General features: G+C 55.4%; 2 protein-coding genes across 3 annotated transcripts; both read left to right on the top strand.

Moving 5' to 3' along the window:
* Positions 1-750: 750 nt before the first annotated feature.
* Positions 751-11,842, top strand: TMEM222 (transmembrane protein 222). 2 transcript variants are annotated; one of them, XM_079777986.1, is made up of 6 exons: positions 751-945; positions 6,335-6,419; positions 7,630-7,661; positions 9,160-9,256; positions 9,340-9,470; positions 10,625-11,839. In XM_079777986.1, exons 1-6 carry the CDS (start codon positions 752-754, stop codon positions 10,710-10,712), a joined length of 627 nt encoding a protein of 208 aa, XP_079634112.1. In that variant the 5' UTR covers position 751; the 3' UTR covers positions 10,713-11,839. The 2 variants fall into 2 exon arrangements, with proteins under 2 accessions (XP_079634112.1, XP_079634113.1); XM_079777987.1 differs by lacking the exons at positions 751-945; positions 6,335-6,419; positions 7,630-7,661 and adding an exon at positions 7,861-8,183 and having other exon boundaries at positions 9,005-9,256; positions 10,625-11,842.
* A 2,517-nt stretch (positions 11,843-14,359) lies between these two features.
* Positions 14,360-23,152, top strand: SYTL1 (synaptotagmin like 1). Its single transcript, XM_079777636.1, has 15 exons — positions 14,360-14,487; positions 16,603-16,831; positions 17,645-17,793; positions 17,976-18,051; positions 18,146-18,191; positions 18,628-18,700; positions 18,950-19,041; positions 19,171-19,284; positions 19,497-19,657; positions 20,498-20,594; positions 20,904-21,062; positions 21,281-21,359; positions 21,470-21,569; positions 22,514-22,719; positions 22,911-23,152. The coding sequence occupies exons 2-15, from the start codon at positions 16,641-16,643 to the stop codon at positions 23,048-23,050; spliced, it is 1,683 nt and encodes a 560-aa protein (XP_079633762.1). The 5' UTR covers positions 14,360-14,487; positions 16,603-16,640; the 3' UTR covers positions 23,051-23,152.
* The last annotated feature ends 35 nt before the right edge of the window (positions 23,153-23,187 follow it).

Below are 23,187 nucleotides of genomic sequence, written 5' to 3'. Positions count from 1 at the left end.
CAGTTTTCCCATCTGTACAACGAAGGGATCGGATCGCATCTAAAGCTCGGATTTACTGCAGCCAACGGGATATTCTCACTCCCGCACGTTGTGCTCTGCAAGGCCGTTCTTTGCACAGCTGCACGGATCCCTCCACCCCCTTCTCACCCCTGTGCCACCTGGCAAACACCAAGACCCGGCTCAAATATCTTCAGGCAAGTCTCCTCTACTTCGACACACACGACACGTAATATTGTAGTTTATCCTTCCTTTATGCTACCACGGCCTCGTAAGAGATGATGGAATGAAAAGGAAAAGGGAGACAGGCTTGGGTTTGAGTCGTGTTCATTACCCTTGAGCCTCAACTGCTCACTTGTAACCTGGGAGAAATACCTAAATACGCAGGTCTAACCAATTCACGGGGATTAAAAACAATATATATCAAGTGCTTGCCACCTAAGACGTGCTCAATAAATAGCGACTGCATCACACCTTTTAGGAGCGAGCCCTCAGCTGACTGAGTTAGAGTTCTGGGTCTGTCTCCGTGCAGGACTGCGCGCGGCCTGAGGGCATCCCCTCCCGCGGCCGCGCGGTGAAGGCGCAAACGCGCAAGCATGGAGGGCGCCGAGGGCCCGGGGACCAGGCAGGCCCTGAGGGACGCGACTCCAATTCCCGGTGGGAAGGCCAAGCTGGGAGGACCCACCTCCCGGAAGTGACGCCACACGGAAATCAGCGACCAAGCAGGGGCGGCCCGGAGCGGGGCGCGCACAGCATGGCGGAAGCGGAAGGGATTTCGCCTCTTCTGTTGCCGCGGCAGCCACCCCCGCCCGCGATGGCGGAAGTGGAGGCGCCGACGGCGGCCGAGACGGACCAGAAGCAGTTCAGCGGCTCTGGCGGCGGCGCCATGGACGTGGAGCGGAGCCGCTTTCCCTACTGCGTGGTGTGGACGCCCATCCCGGTGCTCACGTGAGTTTTCTCCGGGGTCCGCCTGGGGACGTGGGGAGCCTGGGTCCGCGCGGAGTGCTCGGGCCGCCCAGGGCCAGCCTCCGGCCCGATGCCCAGCAAGCCTTTCCCTCGGGCCCGGCCCACCGAACCGAGCGGCGCCAGTTCCTGCTGACGGCGGGACATGCTCGCCGCCCTCATTGCACCTCATAGTGAGGGAGAAAGACGAATGTAGACCAGCGGAAGGGTTCTGTGGCTGGGAAGGTCGTGCGCAGGAGGGGCCCTGACTCGGCCTGAGGAGACATCTTCACATTCACGGGTTTATTCATTTTTTACTGTGCACAAGGTAGCCTGCCGAGTCCGGAGGAGTTTGTTAGGACCATACCCGCCCCTGGGATGTCAACAGTGTTAGGGCCCCCAGAGGTCTGGGAGTCCAACGCTTTGTCTTACGGATGACACCGGAGATTACACACCATCTCAGTTGCAAAGCGTGTTTAGGTCCCAGGGTGTTTTTCTCCCAGACAAAGGTTCTTTCTGTGGCATTAGCTTTCATCAGGAGAGAAAGCCGGCAGCCGGCAGTGTTGCCGCCTTTTTTTAGCTTCTGGCTGGGGAGAACTGGTTTGCCCTCCTGCATCAGCCTTTGACAGCTGATAATAGCCACTGCTCACAGTGCTGGACAGTTGCCCAAGCTCGCTCTCTCACACATTTTTCTCTGAATTTCACAGCCACGTTCTAAGGTAGGAAATACCTTCTCAGATGGTGAAGCTGAGCTTCTTGTATCATTAAATGTCCTTTTTATTTGTTTATTTTCCTTTTTATTTGTTTATTTTTGATTCCTCACCCGAGAATATTTTTCCATTGATTTTTAGAGAGTGGGAGAGAGAGGGAAAGACAGAGAAATGTCGATGTGAGACAAACACATCGATTGGTTTCCTTGGCCAGGGAGGAGCCTGCAACCGAGGTTTGTGCCCTTGACCGGAATCGAACCCAGGACCCTTCGGTCCCCAGGCCAGTGTTCTATCTACTGAGCCAAAGAGCTCATGTGCACATAAAAAGACTCACCCCCAGCAGTAGGGAGAGAGACAGGTGAACTACCATCTTCATACACTGCTTGCTGACCTAGAGCACAGAACTAGGAATGGATGTGGCACAGGAACTGTCGTCTCTCTTCGGATGGGGGATCAGAGGAGAAGCAGCTGAATCCAAAGATCTGCCCACCCCCCTCAGAGAAGTTGATGATTCTTCATGAAAAGTCAGATAATAGCTACTACTAATAAAAACAGCTAAGGTTGGGTACTTCCTCTGTTCTGGGCCAACATTTTATATTCACTATCTCATTCAGCCCTTACATCGACTGAATGAAAATAGACACTGTCATCCCATTTCATAGATGAGGAAATAAGGGCTTAGAAGCCAGCATGGGGCTTTTTTCTTTTTTAAAAAAATATATTTTTATTGATTTCAGAGAGGAAGGGAGATGGAGAGAGAGAAACATCAATGGTGAGAGAGAATCACTGATTAGCTGCCTCCTGCATGCCCTCTGCTGGAGACTGAGCCCGCCACCCAGGCATGTGCCCTGACCAGGAATCGAGCCTCGATCTCCTGGTTCATAGGTTGACGCTCAACCACTGAGCCCCGCTGGTTGTTGGGGCTTTTTTCATTGAGATATTCTGCCTTCCCAGATAGAAGCTCCAGCATTCGCTCATTCATTCATTCATTCATTCAATAAATAGTTATTGAGGACCTATTATATACCAGATCTGCATAGAAAGCAGCTGTGGAGCTTGCCTTCATGAAGCTTCCAGACTAACAAATACTTTGAGAGTTTCTGTTTGGGGACTTCCCTGGGCACAGAGCTCTGATGTTGTCTCTAGCCTTTATTCTTAATTTCCATCAGCAGATGTCAGCACAGCTGTGGTATGTGGAGTACTGCTCCCAGACCTTCTCCCCAACTAGATGAAAGGAATTGGAGGGGCGGGGGGCAGGCAGGAGAGGTCCTGAGACTAGGGTCTGAGAAACCAGCGAAACTACTTTCCCATAATTCTGAGTCTGCATCCTGTGGCCACTATGGGTCTTCAGCAGCTTACTCTATGCCAGTCTAGCTGATCAGATAGCAAGTATTTATTGAACACGTCATGATAACAACATTGAGCAACTACTAAGTGCAAGGAAGTGTGCTAAGCACTTTACAAAGTATCCTGTTAAATCCTGGCAGTAGCCCCTCATTGAGGTAATTATCATTACTATCCACCTGTCACTGATCGATGAGAATGAGTAATTCGCACAAAACCATCCAGCTGGTGTGGCTCAGTGGTTGGGCATCGACCCAGGAACCAGGAGGTCACAGGTTTGATTCCTGGTCAGGGTTGCAGTCTGGATCTCCGGTGGGAGATGTGCGGAAGGCAGCTGGTTGATTGTTGTTTCTCTCTCATTGATGTTTCTATCCCTCTCCCTTCCTCTAAAATCAATAAAAAAAAAACACCACATAAAACCAAAGTCAGAACTCAACCCAGGTCTGATTTCAGAGCCTGATTCTACTTTTAAATGTGGGGCATTCATTCATTCATTCATAATTTAGTCAATGAATACTTAGCTCCAGCTGCTTGTTAGGCATTGCCTTAGGGGCTACTCTGATAAGAGAAAATCCTGCTCTCTTGCAGTTCACACACTCATGGAAGGAGACAGACAGTAAACATGTAAACAACCATCATTTTAGAAAGCAGTAGGTACTATAAAAAAATTAAAACAGGGTAATGAGATCTAGGCTGCCTGGGGTTGTGTGTGGCTATTCTAGAAGGCATGGTCAGGGAAGAAAAACCTCCGAAGTTACAGTCAAGCTGAGACCTAAACAGTAGACAGCCAGCACTCTAAAGCTACAAGGAAGAGTGTTCTGGGCAGAAACAAATGCAAAATAAGCACTGAAGTGTGAGGATTTGGTGCCCTGGAACTGGAGGCAGGCAGTGTAGCTAGAGAGAGGCATGAGGTGACTTCAGGGGAGAAGTAGGGCCAAACTATTGAAAGGAGTTCAAAGTGTAATGGGAAGCCATTAATGGGTGTTAAGCAAAGGAATGATGGAATCTGAATTATGTTCTCAAAAAAAAACACTCTGGCCCCATCCTCTCAGGTGCTCAGGCTGCAGACCTGGAAGACCTGTATCCTGTAGAGAATGATAAAATGTCCAGTCTTGCTTTTAAAGATCTTTTAGCCCAGCCAGTGTGGCTCAGTGGTTGAGTGTCAACCCAGGAACCAAGAGGTCACTGGTTTAATTTTCAGTTAGGGCACTTGCACAGGTTGTGAGCTCAGTCCCCAGTAGGGGATGTGCAGGAAGCAGCCGACTGATGGTGTTTCTCATTAATGTTTCTATCTCTCCCTCTCCCTTCCTTTCTCTCTAAAAATCAATAAAAAAGTGTTTTTTAGTCCTAACTGGTTTGGCTCAGTGGATAGAGCGTCAGCCTGCGGACTGAAAGGTCCCAGGTTCGATTCCAGTCAAGGGCATGTACCTTGGTTGCGGGCACATCCCCAGTAGGAGGTGTGCAGGAGGCAGGCAGCTGATCGATGTTTTTCTCTCTCATCGATGTTTCTAACTCTCTATCCCTCTCCCTTCCTCTCTGTAAAAAATCAATAAAATAATTTTTTTAAAAAAGTGTTTTTTAAATAATTAAAAAACAAAGGTATTTTAATCCATTGGCTCCTCACCACCACCACCACCATTTCTGTGGTCAGGGCCACCATCATCTTTTGCCAGTATTTCAGAATAACCTCTGAATTCACCACTGTCCTTCCCTCCACCCCTGTCCCCCTCCCACTCTCCAGACACATGCAGCACTCTGCAACTTCAGAGTTTTGCTTTCTGCCTATTGACACCCTGTTCTTTCACAGGTAAAGTTAAAAGTCACCTCATCTGTGAAGTCTTTCCTGACTCTGCCCCAGCCCCACATAATCACTTCCTTGAGCTGCAACTCTCTAGGTTTTGTTCCACCTCCCTAGCAGGGTGCAGACTTGAGACCAGCACTTGGCCAGTGGCCCTGCCAGCCCTTAAAATGGATCAGTCTCTCCAGCCCTTAGAGCCAGGCTTTTCAGACTACAGACTAATCTGGGATTCCTATATGTTTTGCATATTGGGATCCATATGAGATTTGGGTTTTTTAAATGCCCATGACTTTTAAGAATTTGAACTTCTAGTTCCTGGAATTCACCATGCTGTTGTCCTAATCTTTACCCTTGCACACACTGTTTCTTCATCATTTCCTCAGAGAAGCCTTCCCTGAACCATACACACACACAGATTGGTTTAAATGCCTCCTCCATCCTTAAAAAAAAGTAACTTTTCATTGAGCTATAACATATACTATAAAATGTTTAAATCTTTAAGTATATATAGGGCTCAATGAATTTTTACATACATATACTTATGTCACCCAGGTCAAGATAGAGAACATTTGCAATACCCAAAGGGCTTCCTTATGCCGGTCAGTTTTATCACAGAGATCACCCCTCTTTTGCCTTCCAGCACTATAGATTACTTCTGCCTTTTCTTGAACTTCCTATAAACAGAATAGAATGTATGTTCCTTTGTGTAAGGCTTTTTTCACTCTGCCTTATATCTGTGAGAACCTGTTGTGTGTAGCAGAAATTTATTGTTTTCCATTGTTACCTACTATTTTATTAAATGTCTGTACCCCAGTTTACTTACTTACTGAGATACTCGAGGCCCTGTGCACGAAATTCGTGCACACATAGGGTCCCTAGGCCTGGCCGGAGATCAGGGCCAATTGGGGCCTTCCGGCTGCCAGACAGGGCTTTCCTTCCGGCTGCCTGCTACCAGGCCGAGGCCTTCCTTCCCCCAGTTGCCAGTTGCCAGCTGCCGGCTGGGGCCTTCCTTTGTTCCGCGGTGCCCCTGGTGGTCAGCACACGTCATAGCGAGCAGTTGAACTCCCGAAGGGACAATTTGCATATTAGGCTTTTGTTATATAGGATAGTTGATAAATAATAAAGTGCATGTATTTTAAGTGTGAAGTTCAATGAGTTTTGAAAGATGTTGTTTCTGGTTATTTTACATAAAGGTGCTATGAACTTTCTTGTACAGGGCGTTTGTTTCTGTTGGGTGTATACTCTGAAGTGGAATTGCTGAGGCATAGAGTATATTGCCAGTTTTCCAAAAGTGTTTATACTCCCACCAGCAGTGCATGAGTGTTTGTTTGCTCCTCATCCTCACCCACTCAACGTTATCGTCCTTTTAGTTCTAGCCATTCTGTGGGGTGGTCTCCCTTTACTGTTCATTTGCACTTGCCCCTCTTCTTCACACAAAGTTACAATCACATGTTCCCACACTGGATGGAGTGTCCTTGGCATCTGTCTAACCAGCTGCAAGATCCCCGAAGCTCAGCTCCTTCCCTGTCCTTTTTTCTCGCAGGTGGTTTTTCCCCATCATTGGCCACATGGGCATCTGCACATCCACAGGAGTCATTCGGGACTTCGCTGGCCCCTACTTTGTCTCGGTGAGTCCCCATTCTACCCCCTCTGGAGGGTTCCAAGGCTTAAGTGGAAGGTTGGCCTGTCTTGCCTGCAGGCAGCTCCCTAGCTCCCTGAGACCCAAGAGAATGCAGATAGCACACAGCCCGGGCCCTGGCCCTCTGCTCCTCACCAGTGTTTGACGCCTTTACCCCTTCTCTTGCCTCCAGGACAGGCCAGGAGGGCAGTGTGGCCAGAAGGATTCTTAAGTAACTGACCCAGCCCTTTGCCCACCCCTTGGGTACTGAGACATGGGTAGGGGTTAGAGGCAAGAGTGGAGTCAGACCATCCAGGAACCACATCTCTGGACCTTCAGAAGGTGGGAGTCACAAGGTGGGGACACAGGGGAGGCTGACATGGTTCCCTGGGTGTGGCCATGGAGAAGAGGGGGTGGGCCTTCTACAATGAATCAGCCATGTTCTCAGGTCTTTTGGGGGGAATGTGCCCAAAATGGGTGTAGTGGGCTTGTTCCTGCCTATTCATGTTGCAGCTTCATCAGAAGCTGGAGTAAAGGGGTATATGGTGGCATCGGCCTGTTTATATTAATAGTGGTTATGATCATCTTACACAAAAAGGTCTTTCACAGCCATTGCTTTCACTGTCATATACTTTTATGATAATTCATCTTTGACCAGCTGTCAGCAGATTCTGAACCCAGAATCTGTCCCTACACATCTTATGTGGCAGGTCTAGGACCTGCTAAAATGCCTCCCTCACGGAAGGCCTCTCGAGCCCCCCACCCCCCGCCTCCCTGTCCTGCTCTGAATGCAATTGGACTGGTAGATGCAGAGACGGGCTCTCTGGGCACCGCTTTTGGGTCGGGAGGTCAGGGTGTCCTCATTCATATGAGGAAGGAACTGCCTCCCTGTCATCAACGATCAGAAATTGACCAGAGAACCTGAAGGAAATGAGGCCCAGAGAGAGAGAGAATTCACTAGGAGCCACACCAAGGGGCAGCTGTGTCTGGCACCCCGAGTCTTTGGTCTCGGTGTACAGGGCTCTGTGCCATGCTGCCTTCTTTCCACCAACATGCTGCTGCTGGCACTTCACAAACCGACCCGGCCCCAGAGCAGGGCCCGGCCCCACTGCTGCCCACCGACATGCCTCCTAAGTCACTGCATTTGCACCGCCAGCCCAGGTCTATCTTCCAGGCTGGATGTGGGTTCCCCACTGACCTCTGCTCTTGTCCCTCAACAGGAAGACAACATGGCCTTTGGGAAGCCTGTCAAGTAAGTGATGAACGCCCATGTGACTGGCCCTAGGGCCAGGTTCCTCCTGGCTGGGTCCTTTATCCACAGGCCAGCTAGACCTTGCCTCAGCTCTTCAAAGTCGTGTTTTCAGCTCCATTGGAAGGGTGAGGAAAGGGAAGAGACTTGGTCAAGATCACACAGGAAGTGGCAGAGTTGGGACTCACACCCAGGTCTGTCTCACTCCAAAACCTAGACTCTTTCTCCTGCCCCTCAAGGAGCGAACATACCCTTTAAGGTGAAGGAGGCATTGTTCGGAACTCCCCTGGAAAGTTGTGGGTGGAGAGAATAAAAGCAGTTCAAGTCCTCTGGGAGCTATTGCTGGCTTGCTTTAATTCCTCTCCCGGGGGCCCACCCCAGCTGTGGTTTGGGGACCGTGCCCCTGTCGTCTGTATGCTCGGAACAGCATCAGGTGCTCTGTTGCCAGAGGCTGCACCCAGGAGGCCGGAACCAAGGAGCAGTGGGTTCTCACCCAGCAGAGGCAGCCTGCGCTTCCTCAGGCAGGTGAACATGTGGGCCCGGGCCTCTGAGCTGGGTGTCTGCTGCCGGGCTGCTGTGGGAAGCTCCTGGCACCCATTTCTGGGCAGGAACCCCTGAGCAGCCCCCGCCCAGGCCGTGGTCCCCTGTCTCCGGGCCAGCAGTTTTCAACCTTTTTTATATCCTGGCACACAGAAACTAATTACTAAAATTCTGTGGCACACCCAAAAATTTTTTTGGGCTGATCTGACAAAGGGAAAAAAAGGTGTGATTGTGATTCATTGACACCAGACAACTATTGTGTTAGCTCTTGTCATTTTTTTTTAATTTGACAGTCTAAGGGAAAAGAGGTCAGTGCCCTGACTAAATAGTCAGGTATTGCATGCTTTAAAAATTCTTGGGGCACCCCTGTAGAAAATCTGCTGCTCTAGGCTTCTGTACCAAGCCATTCCACTCACAGCAGCCAGAGGGCGCTCTGACTTCCCAGCACTCCCTCGGGGGTCTCACCCAGCTTGAGGTTTATGAGCTTTAGCTTCCCTGGCTGCTCTCCCACTCACCCTAATCTCCTTGTGGGGAGATGGGGGAGAATGCTTTCTGATGGATAAACTCCTCAGGGTGATGTCAAGTCCTCTACAACATGGCTGTACCTGTATCTCCAGCCTCACCTCCCAACATCCCATCACCCTGCTCCTTCCTTGATCTCCGCTACATACTGCGCATTTTGTGCCTCTTCCTCTGTTCAGGCTGTTCCCTCTGCCTAGAGTACCCACTCGCTGTTCTGTGCCTGGCAACTCCTCTTCGGGCTGGACTCGGTGTCACCCCAGCTGAGTTAGCTCATTCCTCCCCAGGATCCACATGGCATTGGGCGTATCACACTGTCACACGGACCTGGACCTGGCTCACCCCTGCAATTTCAATACTCAGCTCAGGACCCTGCACAGTGCGGGCACCAGGGAACATTGGTGGAGCTGAGCCAGTGCCCAGAACCCCCCTCTCCCCTCAGGTACTGGAAGTTGGACCCTGCTCGGGTATACGCCAGCGGGCCCAATGCGTGGGACACGGCTGTGCACGACGCCTCTGAGGAGTACAAGCACCGCATGGTACGTGAGCTGCTCCTGGGGGTGGGAACCAGGTGGGAGCTTCCCCCACAGCCCGGCATGACCCCTCCTTTCTGCATCTCCAGCACAATCTCTGCTGCGACAACTGCCACTCACACGTGGCATTGGCCCTGAACCTGATGCGCTACAACAACAGCACCAACTGGAACATGGTGACAGTCTGCTTCTTCTGCCTGCTCTATGGGAAGTACGTCAGGTGAGCTACCCACCTCCCACCCTCCCCTGGGGCTGCTCTCCCAAGGATCCCAGCAGGGCCATTTCTGGAGTCCTTCAGCCCACAAAGCAGATGCTGGTTGGAGATGTTGAAGGTTCTAGAATAACTAGCTGAGTTCCTGGTGGAGAAGGAGGTGGCTGTGCTGAAGATAGCTGCACCGGGGCCCAAGCCCAGCCCTGTCACTTGCTCACTGTGAGATCTCAGGTGACTGCCTTGACTCTCAGCCGCAGCTGTTCTTGGTAAAAGGGGGTAATGACTCTGGCTCCTTGGAGAGACTGTGGGTGCACAGAGCCCTGTGCGCAGGTCAAGTGAACAGGTAGACCCTCACAGGAGCGTGGGTGACTGCCCCACAGGGTCCCTTCCCAGCTTCCAGCATCTGAGGCAGGGTTCTGAGCAGGTGGCCCCAGTGGTGGATCAGGAGGACCTTGGAAACCACAGCTTCACGACCTGTGAGGTCAAAGGTGTTAGTCCCAATTGACAGGTAAAGGCCGCTCAGAGAGGTTGAATGACCTGCCCACTTGGAGCCAGCACGCGCCCGGCAGCCAGGCCACCTCCAGGCTTTCCCCGGCTGCCCTCATCATTAAGAGCTTCTGAAAAGGAGGCTCTGGGGAGTCTTTTTACAGCCCAGAGGCTTTTAGAGGTCCCCTGAGAAGTCGGTAACTGTGGCCACGCACACACTGAGGCAGAGCCGGGTTGTACCCAGAGCCCTGACTCCAGCCACAACACTGTTCACTCTTGCTGACTCCTCCCCTCTCGGGGAGCCCCATTAGGAAAGCTGTGTGCAGACGGTGCTCCTGGCTTTCACGCCCAGACAAGGGCCTAGTCCTCCGACTGGAGACCTCTCCCCAGAGACTGGGGTGGTTGTGGATGGAACCACTAAGTTCTAGAGAAGGTGGGCACATCTGTCACCCACCCAGGGCGGTGTCCGTCTCCACCAGGAGCCTGAGCATCTCCTGCCGGGGACTGTAGTTGGCAGTCCTCCATCGCGGGTGCCAGGCCCAGCCCAGTCCCTTGGTTGACCAAATTAGGGGGGGGGAGCTTCCTCGGGGACAGCAGCCCCTCCTGGGTTTGGATGGATGGGGCTTTGGGAGGCTCACTCACCTGGCCCTTCCCACCAATACCTCCTCCTCTCTCAGCGTCGGGGCCTTCGTGAAGACCTGGCTCCCCTTCGTCCTCCTCCTGGGCGTCATCTTAACTGCCAGCCTGGTCTTTAACCTTCGGTGATGGCTGCCTCATGGCCCTGGACCTGCCACTCCTTTTGGTTCCAGATTCTTTTTCCTCTCCCCAAAAGGCAGGGATGGGCCTGCTGCTGGTTTTGACCCACGAGTCTGGGTGGGATGGAATAGGCTGAGGATGAGCAGGGCTGGGGGGCGGGGGGTGTAGTTGTGTATTGTGTCTCACTGGTCACTCAGAAGTTTCCTGTGCCCTCCTCCCCAGGCTGGCGACCCCTGTGCTTGAGGCACCCTCTCTGTTCATCTGTGGGAAAGACTTTAACTTCTCCCTGTAGCTGCTCCTGTGCTGCCTCAGCTCAGTGTCTGGTGGGGGAGGGGAGGGGAGGGGAGGGGAGGGGAGGGGAGGGCATTTGGAGCCACCAGATGGGGCCAGAGCCCTGTTCTCCTGCCAGGGCTCCATCCTGGGGCGGGCGGGGTACACTGGGAAGTCTCCACTGGCCAAGCCACCCTGGGCCCTCTCCACTGGCCTCTAGAATGGTCCAGCGGGGCTGGATGGCCCCCCTTTGGCCAGAAGCTGCACTAGGAGTATTTGTGCCCCATCTCCTGGGGTCCTCCAGACCATGCAGCCCCTTCTCCCACTCCCCCAGGGCCCATCTCCCACTTGAGCCCATCTCCCTCAGCAAATGGGGGCCTGGGCCCTCCACTCAGGCTGGAGGGATGAGTGACACTGATGTGTCCAGAGTGACACCCTGTAGACAGAGCAGTGGAAACAAAGCCTGGCCCTGGCCCCAGGTGTGGGCCTCACTCTGGGAATGGCACCCCTTGGGTCGGAGATGTGCCAGAGCAGCCAGCGCCATCATGGAGCTGAGGGAGCTGTTTCCTCCTCACCAGGCTCCCTCTCTCTCCGCACTACGGGAAGGGCCTGTGCTGCCCCCTCCCTCCTGCCCCACGGATTCCTGGGGGGCGGGGGGGCTCCCTGGACAGGACAATAAAGAATTTTAACTCCAGAAAGTGCCTTGTCCTTGTTTTTTCCCTTCAACGGTCCCTTCACTTCTTCAACTCGTATCTCCTTGGGTACCTCTGCCCCTGGCAAGGGGTCTGGTTAAGTCTTCACCCAGTGCCTGGCTTACAGGGACGGAGCATCCCCCCTGGTATCCTGCCCTGGGCCCAGGCTCTGGGAGTTCCTCACCCACCATCCCAAAGCTTTCTCTTCAAGGCAAATGAGCATTGAAATCCTTCCCATACTCCCTGTGGGGAGGAACTTGGCAATAGGATTGGGAGTTGGGGCTGAGCAGACCACAGCCCAGGGGTCTACAGTTTGGGGTAAGCCAAGAGAGCGAGAGCCCCAGCCCCTGGCTCCTGCCATGTTCATCAGTCACATGGCCAAGTTCCTTGTGCTGTCCTGCTCCACTGCCTCCACTTTGTGGCCTTCAGGGCCCTGCATTCTCCACTCCACACGCCTCAGAGGTCCCCCGAGAAGCCTGTAACCGGCCACGCACACACTAGGCAGAGCCGGGGTTGTACCCAGAGCCCTGACTCCAGCCACAAATGGTAAACTGCTCTCCAGCCGCCTCCACTTCAGCCCTGTGCTTCCCGTGTTAAAGTCATGGCCTTTCTTCCCAAGCCCAGTTTAAAAGTCACTTCCTCGGAGGAGTCTTTCCTAACCTTGCCCTATGCCGTGTGTCACTTAGTTGAACTAGTAAAGGATTTGGTCTCTGGATCTTGAGCCCTTTGTGTTCATCCTGAGAATGGCTTTGAGGACAGCTCTAGCTATTGGGCCTCAGAGCCCTGGATCAGCCATCTCAGCTCACCCCAGACCCCGCAGTGCTGTGGTTTCCAAGCCTGAAGTTTCTCAACCAAGTTTTTCCCCACTTCAGAAAAATTCCATTTTCAAAAATCTTTCTTGCATATTGGGGTCCATCTGAGAGTGGGTTGGTGGGGGGAGGGATGAGAGGGTGAGTTCTGGTACAGAGAAAAACCACAGCAAAATAAGGAAATGTTTTAAAGCCTGCTTCTGCCTAGCAGAATTTTCAGTTAGCCTTGCAGAGAAAGGACAAAAACACGTGCCATGAAAATCACCCAACAGTTCCTGAGTACTGACTATGTGCCAAGCTTTGTCACAAAGCCCTTGAGGTCAGGGTATCATCCCCATTTTACCAATGGAGAAATAAGCAGAGAAGTGAACTGAGGTAGGACAAGTAGCACCATGTTCAAACCCAGCAGCTTGGCTCTGCAGCCCCCACTGGGAACCACCCTGGAGCACAGGAGGGAAGTGGGGAGGGGCTGTTTCTCTGAAAGATTGGGCCACTAACCAACTGGCCACAGCGCATAGGCATTGAGCCCATACCCCACAAGCAGGTGGGGAAGCATTCTGCGTGGGGGGTTAGGGAGCACAGATGGCCAGGGGTGCTGAAGGGACAGGGAGTAGTCCGTAGTAAACCTCTGAGGACAATGGTACATGCATATGTTTATTTATGAAGGGATCTCATTGAATTGTAGTGAAAACCATAAATAAAGGGATTACCCCCATTTAACAGAGAAGTGAAAAGAGACTCAGAAAATAAGACTGACTTGCAAAAAAGTGGGGAAGGATGGACCTTGGGCTGGGGTAGATGAGTGGCCCTCTGGTACTCAGAGTGGTTCTGATGAGGGAGGAAAGGAGTGGGGTGTCATTTAGTCCTCTCCCTGCCCCACCTCCTCTCTTGGGGGTTTGGTCCTTTAATCCATACCAAGAAGGGAAATGCAGCACGACAGGCAGAGTGGAATGAAGCAGACTTGTGGGGTCTCAAAGCTTTTGTGTGGCCTTGGTCCATGGCAGGCGTCCTCAAACTACGGCCCGCGGGCCACATGTGGGTGTTTTTGCCGTTTTGCTTTTTTACTTCAAAATAAGATATATGCATTGTGCATAGGAATTTGTTCATAGTTTTTTTTAAACTATAGTCCGGCCCTCCACCGGTCTGAGGGACAGTGAACTGGCCCCCCTGTTTAAAAAGTTTGAGGACCCCTGGTCCATGGTCTTAAAGTAAATGTAATCTAGGGCCCAACGCCATTCTCAGGGTAGGGCAGAATCTGGGAGCAGAATGGGATGCCCAAAGGGGTTCCCCAGGGACAGAGGGTGTGGGAGCCTCACTGCTGTGGCCAGCACTTCCCAGGAGGCATATGTGGACACGGGCAGTGGTTGTGAGAAGGGACTATGTTGGAGAGGGAACACCTGGTACCCACTATATGCCAGCTTGTGCCAGGCACTCTCATTTCCCTTATAATAGGCTCTTTGCACTCTGCTGCCCAGTTTGCATTGGAGGAAATTGCAGCTCAATATGGTTGCGAGACCTGCTGAAAGTCACATAGTGGCAGAGCAGAAGCTACTCAGGGCTGTCTGACTGCAGTGGGCAATCCTTCCATTACCCTGGTTCTTACAAAGGCTTCTAACCTTGCTTTCAAAGCAAGTTCCTATCAGCTCCCCAGCGGGTAGGATGGGGCTGCGACTTATTCTACAGATGGGGCAGCCAAGGCCCAAGGGTGGCAGGAGTGACAGCGTGGGTTGGAGCTGGGGCCAAGTCCCAGGCTTCTCCTGCCCAGCAAATCGGCTCTGGGTTTTCTGAAAGCAGAGACTAGGGCACACCCCTGGGGAACCAGAATCCAGGCCCGGTTTTGCATCAGGCCCTCCTGAGAAGGTGTTTCCTCCTCCTAGTGGGGCAGCTACTCCGCTGAGCTGCGGTTGAGTCAGCCTTAGTCCCTCACTGCTCTTCTCCTGGTCCCTGAAACTCGGCTGCCAGGGGAGCTGGGGCCACCTACGAAGGTGTCCCCTCCATACTGGATCCCTACAGGTAACCTGCTTCAGGACGGGGGTCCCCTGCCAGTGTCCCAAAGGGCAGGCACTGCCACCTGGTATCCTGAGCACCCTCTGGGACCTTGGGGGGTGGGGGGGGAGGCTGGTGCAGGAGTGTGTCGGGAGACTGGAACAGCCAGACAGATGGAGACACCTTGCATTGACCAATGGATCTGTCCCATCGTGTTGAAACAGAGCAGGAAGGACCAGACTTTCGATTCTGCCTCTGGAAGGAGAGGGGACAGCAGGAAGGCCTGTGCTGCTGGGGATTCTGGGCTCAGGTGCGCACTGCCCAGCCCCAGGCAGACCTGCAAGACAAGAGCAGGGTCAGTTTTACGAATGTCCTCTCACCTCCATAGACATGCGCGCGCGCACACACACACACACACACACACACACCTGGTGGCCCTGGGGATGCCAGAGTACACACTACAACGCACAGCTCAGTTACACATACAGCACAGTAGGAAATACACAGTGCACACACCACACAACACTATCACCCAGAGAGTCACTGAGCACATCACACAGACAACCGTCACCAGTCAGCATCACACCGTGCCATGACACAGGCCGTGATATGATATTCACACCAGCAAAATATACAGTCTTCTAGATCCTCAGTACCCAGACATGCCTGCTGGACCGACTGTCAAAACTGCACGACTCAACAGAGACATCACCATGGGCTCACCCAGCAGCCACAGAGAGCCCCAAACCATGCGTTTGCAACACCCACTACCTTGAACACAGTAGATGTGCAGGAGCTAGTGTTAACGTGGAGCACACAGGCATTCACACAGGCCACACAATATGCCTGATGGAGACAAGCAGGAACCCCAGGCTCCCGGTGAGGGTGGGGCAGCAGGGGAGAGGGCTCGCTTGGGCTTGGACACTGACTCAGCCGGGAGGGCACAGGGCGCAGGCAGCAGGCACAAGCCAGGACCTGCCTTCCCATGCAGCCCAGCCCGGTGCCCCGGCATGGCAGGGGACAGGAGGGATGGGAGAGACCACCCAGTGGGCTCAGACCATGGCTCCGCTCTGCTCGTGGCCCAGTCACGGGCCCCTTGCCACGTCCACACACCCACACGCCCCTCAGGGCTGAGCAAATGTTTTGCTTCCGGGGTCACCATTCTACCTGAGCAACTGGAGCTGCTTTGCCAGCACTTGGCCACCACCACTGGGACCCTAGCCAAGTCCTGGGTCAGGGGGGGTGAGGGACCCACGTGGCCAGAGCCAGGGGCTCAGGGGGTCTGGAGAAGAGGGCAGGGCTGGCAACTGGGGCATTCCCGGTCTGTGGGAGTGGGTGGGTGTGGCCATTATCTCCGTGCGGGGGGAGGAAGTTGGGGGTGTGGGCTGGGGAGGAGGTTGCCTCAGACAGGAAGACCAAATGGGCCAGGGCAGGGTGGAGGCGAAGGGTGGAGGGAGGGGACCCACGTTAGGAGGTTCCAGGACAGGGGGTGAGCAGATAGCGTGTGCCTGTGTGCTTTGTGTGTGTTCATTCCCCAGGTGTGTGCAAATGTATTTCTGCCTTTAATTAATCAAACGTTTACCAAGCATCTGTTGTGTGCAAAGTACTGGCTTTGGGGGTGAAGGCCTGTCCCTACCTTCAAGGAGCTCACAGTCGAGTCGGGGAAGCACTGTGTGTGCAAACGTCTGTGCGGTCTGTGGATATCCAGGGACAACTCTTTGTCCCAGGACTTATTCTTGTGCAGGTGAACCCGCCCTGTGCGTCCTGCCTCCCTTCATGGGCATGGGCCTGTGTGCAGGTTTAAAGCTATGTTAGACCCCTCTCTTGGTTTGGGCATGACTACATAGGGCCCTTCATGGAGTAACAGGTGTGTGCGTGCCTGTCCTTATACAGGCATCAGTGTGTATGTGTGACTGATGTACATCTCAGTGTGGACAGTCGTATTGACATGTGTCAGTGTGTTTGCATGTGTCCCAGTGTACGCATGTGTCCATGGGTGCATCCCATGCCACCTTGACCTCAGCCTTCCTGGGTTGTACCCTGCCCACCACCTAGAATATATTTGGGCAGAAAGAGGCAGTCAACTCCAGGATGTGCCCTATATTTGGGCAGGGCTTGACCTGACCCCAAGTCTGTCCCCAGGGAGCCATGTGTGCCCAGTGGGGGCACTGCCCCAGCTGATGCCTCAGAGGGGCCACCCATCTCAAGAGGGGCTCTGGGCCCCACCTTACCTCCTCATGGCGCATGAGCCAGAGCCCGAGGCCGATGGGCTGTTGGACCTCAGCTTCCTGACAGAGGAGGAGCAGGAGGCCATTGCCGACGTCCTGAAGCGAGATGCCCACCTGCGCCAGCTGGAGGAGGGGCGCGTCAGGTGAGGCAGGGCGAGAGGTGGGGGCCTCAGATCTGTCCTTAATATGCCTTGCGGAACCCTCTCCTGGCTCCTCAGCATCCTGTGTCAGGGGCAAGCTCCTAAGCGTGGTCCACAGGCCTCCCTGATTGGTCCCTGCTAGCCTCCCACATGGCATCAGCCACCTCCCTGACACACACACAGTGTCCACTAGAGCCATCCGGGTGCTCCACTGTCCCTGAACACACCCACCTTCCGTTCCTTCTTCCTGGAAGCGCCCCGTGGCAGAGCACAGGACTTCCAAGTAGTGCTTGGGGACAGACACCTCCTAGCTATGGAACCTGGGGCAACTTACCGGACTTCTCATCTGTAACGTGGGGCTATTATAAAATTAGGAGGGATTCTGCATAGTAGTCACTTTAAAATATATATATATATTTATTTAAAAATAAGATTTCTAAAAATAAAGAAGTGGGGGAAAGCATAGTAGTCACTTTAATGAATAAATTCTCCTTCTCTACCTGAAGAAATCCAATTAGTCCTTTAAGAGGCAACTCAAATGCTGCCTCCTCTGGGAAGTCCTCCTGAATTCCCACAGGCAAAACTGGCCCTTCTTGTATCCATCATGGCACCTACCTCACTATAACATACTGTCTATTCTGGACTCAGTCTCCCCACCAGCCCAAGCTCCTCCAGAGCAGGGATCAAGTCTGATTTGCTATTGTGTCCCTGGCCCCAGGTAGAGGGCCTGGCACATAGTGGGTGGCAGGAATGTTGGCTGGGTGAATGGTAACAGCCATCCCCACGCCCCCACCCCCCACCCCCCCAATCCTCCAGCAAGCTCCGGGCTTCACTGGCAGACCCTAGGCAGCTGAAAATCCTGACGGGGGACTGGTTCCAGGAAGCACGCGCCCAACGGCACCACCAGGCCCACCTTGGCTCTGACCTTGTCCGAGCCTCTATCCGCAGGAAGAAGAGCTCCAAGGGTGAGATCCTCAGGGCAGGGCAGGCCTTGTGCAGGCCGGGGCACCCAGTGTATGTGGACAGGTAGAGGGCCCCTGGGTCCCAGTCCAGCTGCCCCTGGTACTGTGTGCCTTTGGTCGGGTACCACCCCTCAGTACCACCCCTCTGTGGAGGGGGGTTCACAGAGCTTCTCACCTGCATGCAGGAGAACAAGCTCTGGGTAGCAATAGGGAAACCGAGGAGGCTGCTGGGAAAGAGACTGAAGAGGAGTTGGAGCTCAGGTGAGTAGTTGTGGCGGGGGGAGGGGGGGGAGAGGGAGGGTGCCTACCAGTCATCGGGGTCCCATCCCTGACAACTGCTTCTCCCTACTCCTAGACTCCTCATAGACGAGGCCCCCCAGGAGAGGCTCAGTGAGGCGGAGGTGAGTCCTGAGTGACTGAATGAACGAATAAAGGAACGTACCGTAGAGGTAACATGTGCTGGGAAAGAGACCCAACCTGAGAATCAGGGCTGTGTCTGTCATCCTCTTCTGTTAAATGGGAGTACGGACCTCTAAGAACATCTCTGAATCTGGCTGTTACTGTGGAGTAGGGACTGAGCAGGTCGAGGTCCAGGACTCAGATACTACTGTCCCCACTAATGGGACCCTGGGAGTCAGGAAGCGCAGGCGCCGAAGTGTGACGGGGTGTGAAGGACAGGTCCAATGGGTCCTGCAGCTGGTGCCAGCCCTGCCCTGGTGGCTGAGCTAAATCTAAAGCAGGGGCAGCCAGCTGGAGCCTCTGACCTATGACCCCATCATAACCTTTAACCCTTCATCACTAGTTCCCACTGTGACCTCTGCCCCTTGCTTCTTTCAGGGACCTGATTTCCCCTCACCATATGTCCCCCCAAAAGCATCAGATCATGAGGAGGAGCCTCAGGCCCAGACAGGTAAATGGGAGGATTGTGCTGGGGAGCACAGAGAAGTTGTGGGGATCCGAGGCAACTCTAAGGGCTCCAACCATCTGTGTTGACCGTCCTCCTCCGGCGGTGGGGGTGGGGGTGGCAAGTGGTCTCTCTGGACAACCCCAGGGCAGCACTAGGGCCCCAATCCTCAGGTCAGGGGCTTGCCAACCAGTCTCTCCAAGTGCTCCGGACGGGCTCAGAGGGGCTGGCTCAGCAGCTTGTGCCCCACCCCAGCCCCCCGCCCTGGGGGCACACAGGTCTACGAGGAGGAGGCGGGCCCGGAGCCGGAGCCACCGGCCGGGGAAGAGGAGCCCCGCCCGGCCCAGGTAGGCGGAGCGGCCCGCGGCGGCCCGCAAGACCCGGAGCGGAGTGAGAGCGGGGAGCGAGCCGTCCGACCGAGCGCCGTCGGGGCGGGGCGGGGGAAACAGGGCGCCCCCGACACTCTCCCTCCCCAGGTCCAGGCGGCGTCCAAGATCGTGGAGAACGGGGAGGAGGCCCCCGCGCCCGGCCCCTCGCTCGACCGCGTGCTCAGCAGCAGCTCCTCCGTGTCCAGCCTCAACTCCTCCACGGTGAGGGGGCGCCCCTCCTCCCCACATCCTGACACTCAGTCCCTGCTGACCCTCCCTCGCCGCCAACCTCACGCTCCAGCCCCCAGGCCAGCCACCTCGCAGGGCCCGCACCTCGTCGCCTGCTTTGCCCCCCTACCTCCCATCTGAACCTCCCGCTCCCCAGCCTCCGCGTGAGCGCGCACCCCGCCCTGACCTCCCCCTCCCGCCCCCAGCTGAGCGGCAGCCAGCTGAGCCTGTCCGGGGAGGCGGACGCCGTGCAGGTGCGCGGCTCCGTGCACTTCGCGCTGGGCTACGAGCGGGACGCCGCCGAGCTGCGCGTGCAAGTGATCCAGTGCCAGGGCCTGGCCGCCGCGCGGCGCCGCCGCTCCGACCCGTGAGTGCCCCGCCGGGCGGGGGCGCCCGGAGCCTCCCCACACCCCCCCCAGTCCCACCACCAGTCTTGGCCAGTTTCCTGGTCTTCAGAATGGGGATCACAACGTTCTTTCGAGGCGTGGGTTTGAGTGAGATGACTCCTGTAAAGCGCTAGCACGGAAGCTGAGAGTGTGTGTGTATGAGTGTGTGTGTGTGTGTGTGTGTACATGTGAGTGTGAATGTGTGTGTGAGTGTGTGTGTATGTGTGTGAGTACATGTGAGTGTGAATGTGTGTGTATGTGTTTGAGTGTGAGTGTGTGTGTGAGTGTGTGTGTGTGTGTGAGAGGGAGCGTGTGTGTGTGGGTGTGTATGTGTGTGTGAGAGTGTGTGTATGTGCGTGCGTGTGTGTGAGTGTGTATGAGTGTGAGTGTGTGTGAGTGTGTGTGTGTGAGTGTGTGTGAGTGTGTGTGAGTGTGTGTGTGAGTGTATGTGTGTGAGAGTGAGTGTGTATATGTGAGTGAGAGTGTGTATGTGTGTGTGTGTGAGTGTGTGTATATGTGAGTGTGTGTGTGTGTGAGTGTGTATGAGTGTGAGTGTGTGTGAGTGTGTGTGTGTGAGTGTGTGTGAGTGTGTGTGAGTGTGTGTGTGAGTGTATGTGTGTGAGAGTGAGTGTGTATATGTGAGTGAGAGTGTGTATGTGTGTGTGTGTGAGTGTGTGTATATGTGAGAGTGTGTGTACGTGAGTGTGTGTGAGAGTGAGTGTGTGTGAGAGTGAGTGTGTGTCTGGGGAAGCCCCCAGGCCGGGGAGAGGTGCTGGGAGACCCCTCCCCCTTATCTCTGCCCCTCCTCCCCCCCCCCACAGCTACGTCAAAAGCTACCTCCTCCCGGATAAGCAGAGCAAGCGCAAGACGGCCGTGAAGAAACGGAATCTGAACCCCGTCTTCAACGAGACGCTTCGGGTGAGGCTGGGCGGCGGCCCCGTTCCTAAACCAGACGTCCCGCCCGCGGGCTGGGGCGGCGGGGGCGGCCACCCCTGTCCCTCCCGTCTGCGTTCCGCCGGAAGCACGGCAGGGCGTCCAGTGCTGGTGGGCGCAGCGTTAGCTCAGACCCGAGAATGCCCTGGGGTTCCCGTTCCCATCCTGCGAGGAGCGCGGCAGGACCTGCCCTCCCCTCCCCCGCCCCGTGGGCGCGCCCGCAGCGCTGAGGCCGGCGTCGGGCGTCGGGCGTCGGGCGTCGGCAGCCGCACTGAAGGCGCCGCCTGTCCCCAGTACTCCGTCCCGCAGGCCGAGCTGGCCGGCCGCGTGCTGAGCCTGTCCGTGTGGCACCGCGAGAGCCTGGGTCGCAACGTCTTTCTGGGCGAAGTGGAAGTGCCCCTGGACACGTGGGACTGGGACTCCGAGGCCATCTGGCTCCCCCTGCAGCCCCGGGTGAGGCCGCTGGTCCGCGCAGGGGGACCCAGGGCACAGATCTCGTTTCCATCCCGCCGAGCTCTCTCCTACCCCCCAGACTCCACCTTCGCCGGCTTTCCTCGAGGCTCTGCCTGCCCTCCCTGCTAACCGCCCCCATCGGTGTCTGGAGGCTCCACCCCATTGTGGCCTCTTTGCCTTGGGTCCTGTCCCTGCTCCTGACCAGCCCCCTCTCGCAGGTTTCGCCCTCTCCTGACGACCTTCCCAGCCGCGGGAGGCTCTCTCTGTCCCTCAAATACGTCCCCGCGGGCTCTGAGGGTGAGTGGCGCCCACGAGAGACCAAGCTGGCGGGCCGGGGAGGTGGGGACTCCTGTCCCACAACGGGGAGGGCTCTGTCCAGGGAGTGAGCCTGAGCCGCCTTTCCGCAGGCGCAGGGCTGCCCCTGAGCGGGGAGCTGCACTTCTGGGTGAAGGAAGCTCAGGACCTGGTGCCTCTTCGTTCCGGATCCCTGGATTCTTACATACAATGGTGAGGGGCTGGGAGCTCCCCACCTTTCCTTTTGCCTGAAGTGGAGCTCCCCACCCCCTTCTGATCTCCCAGCCTTGATCTCCTAGTCTGGGCTTTGACCCCTGAGCAGGGGTGAAGGGGTCAGCTTGAATCCAGAGAGTTGAGGACGCCTTTAAGGACTGCATTTCAGTGGCAGGCACCTATAGGACTTGGAGAGCTGAGGCTGAGACCTGGGGGTGGGGGGGTGGGGGGGGCAGGTCACAGGGGCCCTTCCATGGAGATCCTGCAAGGCCAGGCTGTGGTTTTCAAAGTAAGCTCTGGGGTACCTCTGGTGGTGGCCCCAGGTTCTGCCCCACCCTCAGAGAGTGAAATGGAGGTAGGCCGAACAGGTTCTGAGATCCCAGCCCTGACTCCACCAGGCATTGTTTTTCTCTTAGGCTTGTACTTCTGAGCAATATTTTATCTTGCAGAAAGGGCCCCAAGGCTTTCCGAAGTTTGGAAATTACTCTGGGAGACAGCAGGGAGTCCTGAAGGTCTTTGAGTTGGGGAGTAGCAAAGTGCCACTTCAGAGCCATTACTCACAGGAGAGCTGGGAGGAGGCTGGTGCAAAAGTCCTAGGCCAGTGGTCGGCAAACTCATTAGTCAACAGAGCCAAATATCAACAGGACAACGATTGAAATTTCTTTTGAGAGCCGAAAACCGACTTATGCGCATGGGCCACGAAGTTTCAATCGCACTGTACGTGCACGCCCGCACGTGGTATTTTGTGGAAGAGCCACACTCAAGGGGCCAAAGAGCCGCATGTGGCTCGCGAGCCGCAGTTTGCCGACCACTGTCCTAGGGCATCGAGGGTTGGAGGCCAGTTCTCAGGCAGGAGCCAGAGGACATGGACATTGCGAGGGAGTGTAGGTTGGTTCTGGGGAGCATAAGGGGGTAGCCACTTGATGCCAGCCGCCTCCCCACAGCTCGGTGCTGCCTGACGACAGCCGGGCCAGCCGCCAACGGACGAGGGTGGTGCGAAGGAGCCTCAGCCCCGTGTTCAACCACACCATGGTTTATGATGGCTTCGGGCCTGCTGACCTGCGCCAGGCCTGTGCTGAGCTCTCCCTCTGGGACCATGGGGCCCTGGTCAGCCGCCAGCTGGGGGCCACACGCCTCAGCCTGGGTACCGGTAAGTGGGCAGGACCCTTGGGGGCAACCAGTGCTGGGAGGCAGGGGCTTCCTGAGTGGCCTCGGGCACTTTGCCTTTTGTGAACTGCAGTGTCCGCTGAGAACTGCGGTGTCCGTGCGTCATCTGGGACCAGGCAGGTATTCCTTGGGACCTGGGTGTCTAACGTGCCCATGACCTCCACCCTTGCCCAGGCAGCAGCTACGGGCTCCAGGTGCCCTGGATGGATTCCACGCCCGAGGAGAAGCAGCTGTGGCAGACAGTCCTGGAGCGACCGTGCGAGTGGGTGGACGGCCTTGTGCCCCTCCGAACCAACCTGGTCCCCAGGACATAGGTGCCTGACGAGCCTCGGCAAACCTCTCTCCGGACCCCCATCTCAGGGCCTGCCCTTGGTGAAAGGCAATAAAGTCTATTCTGAGGGCAATGAGGGGCTGATGTCTGCTTGGGGTCAGGGGGATGGGCTGAGGACAG

Source organism: Cnephaeus nilssonii (assembly GCF_951640355.1).
Source record: "Cnephaeus nilssonii genome assembly, chromosome: 7".
NCBI classification, from domain to species: Eukaryota; Metazoa; Chordata; class Mammalia; order Chiroptera; family Vespertilionidae; genus Cnephaeus; species Cnephaeus nilssonii.
The sequence above is the reverse complement of the archived record's forward strand: the minus strand, read 5'-3'. Positions and strand labels throughout refer to the sequence as shown.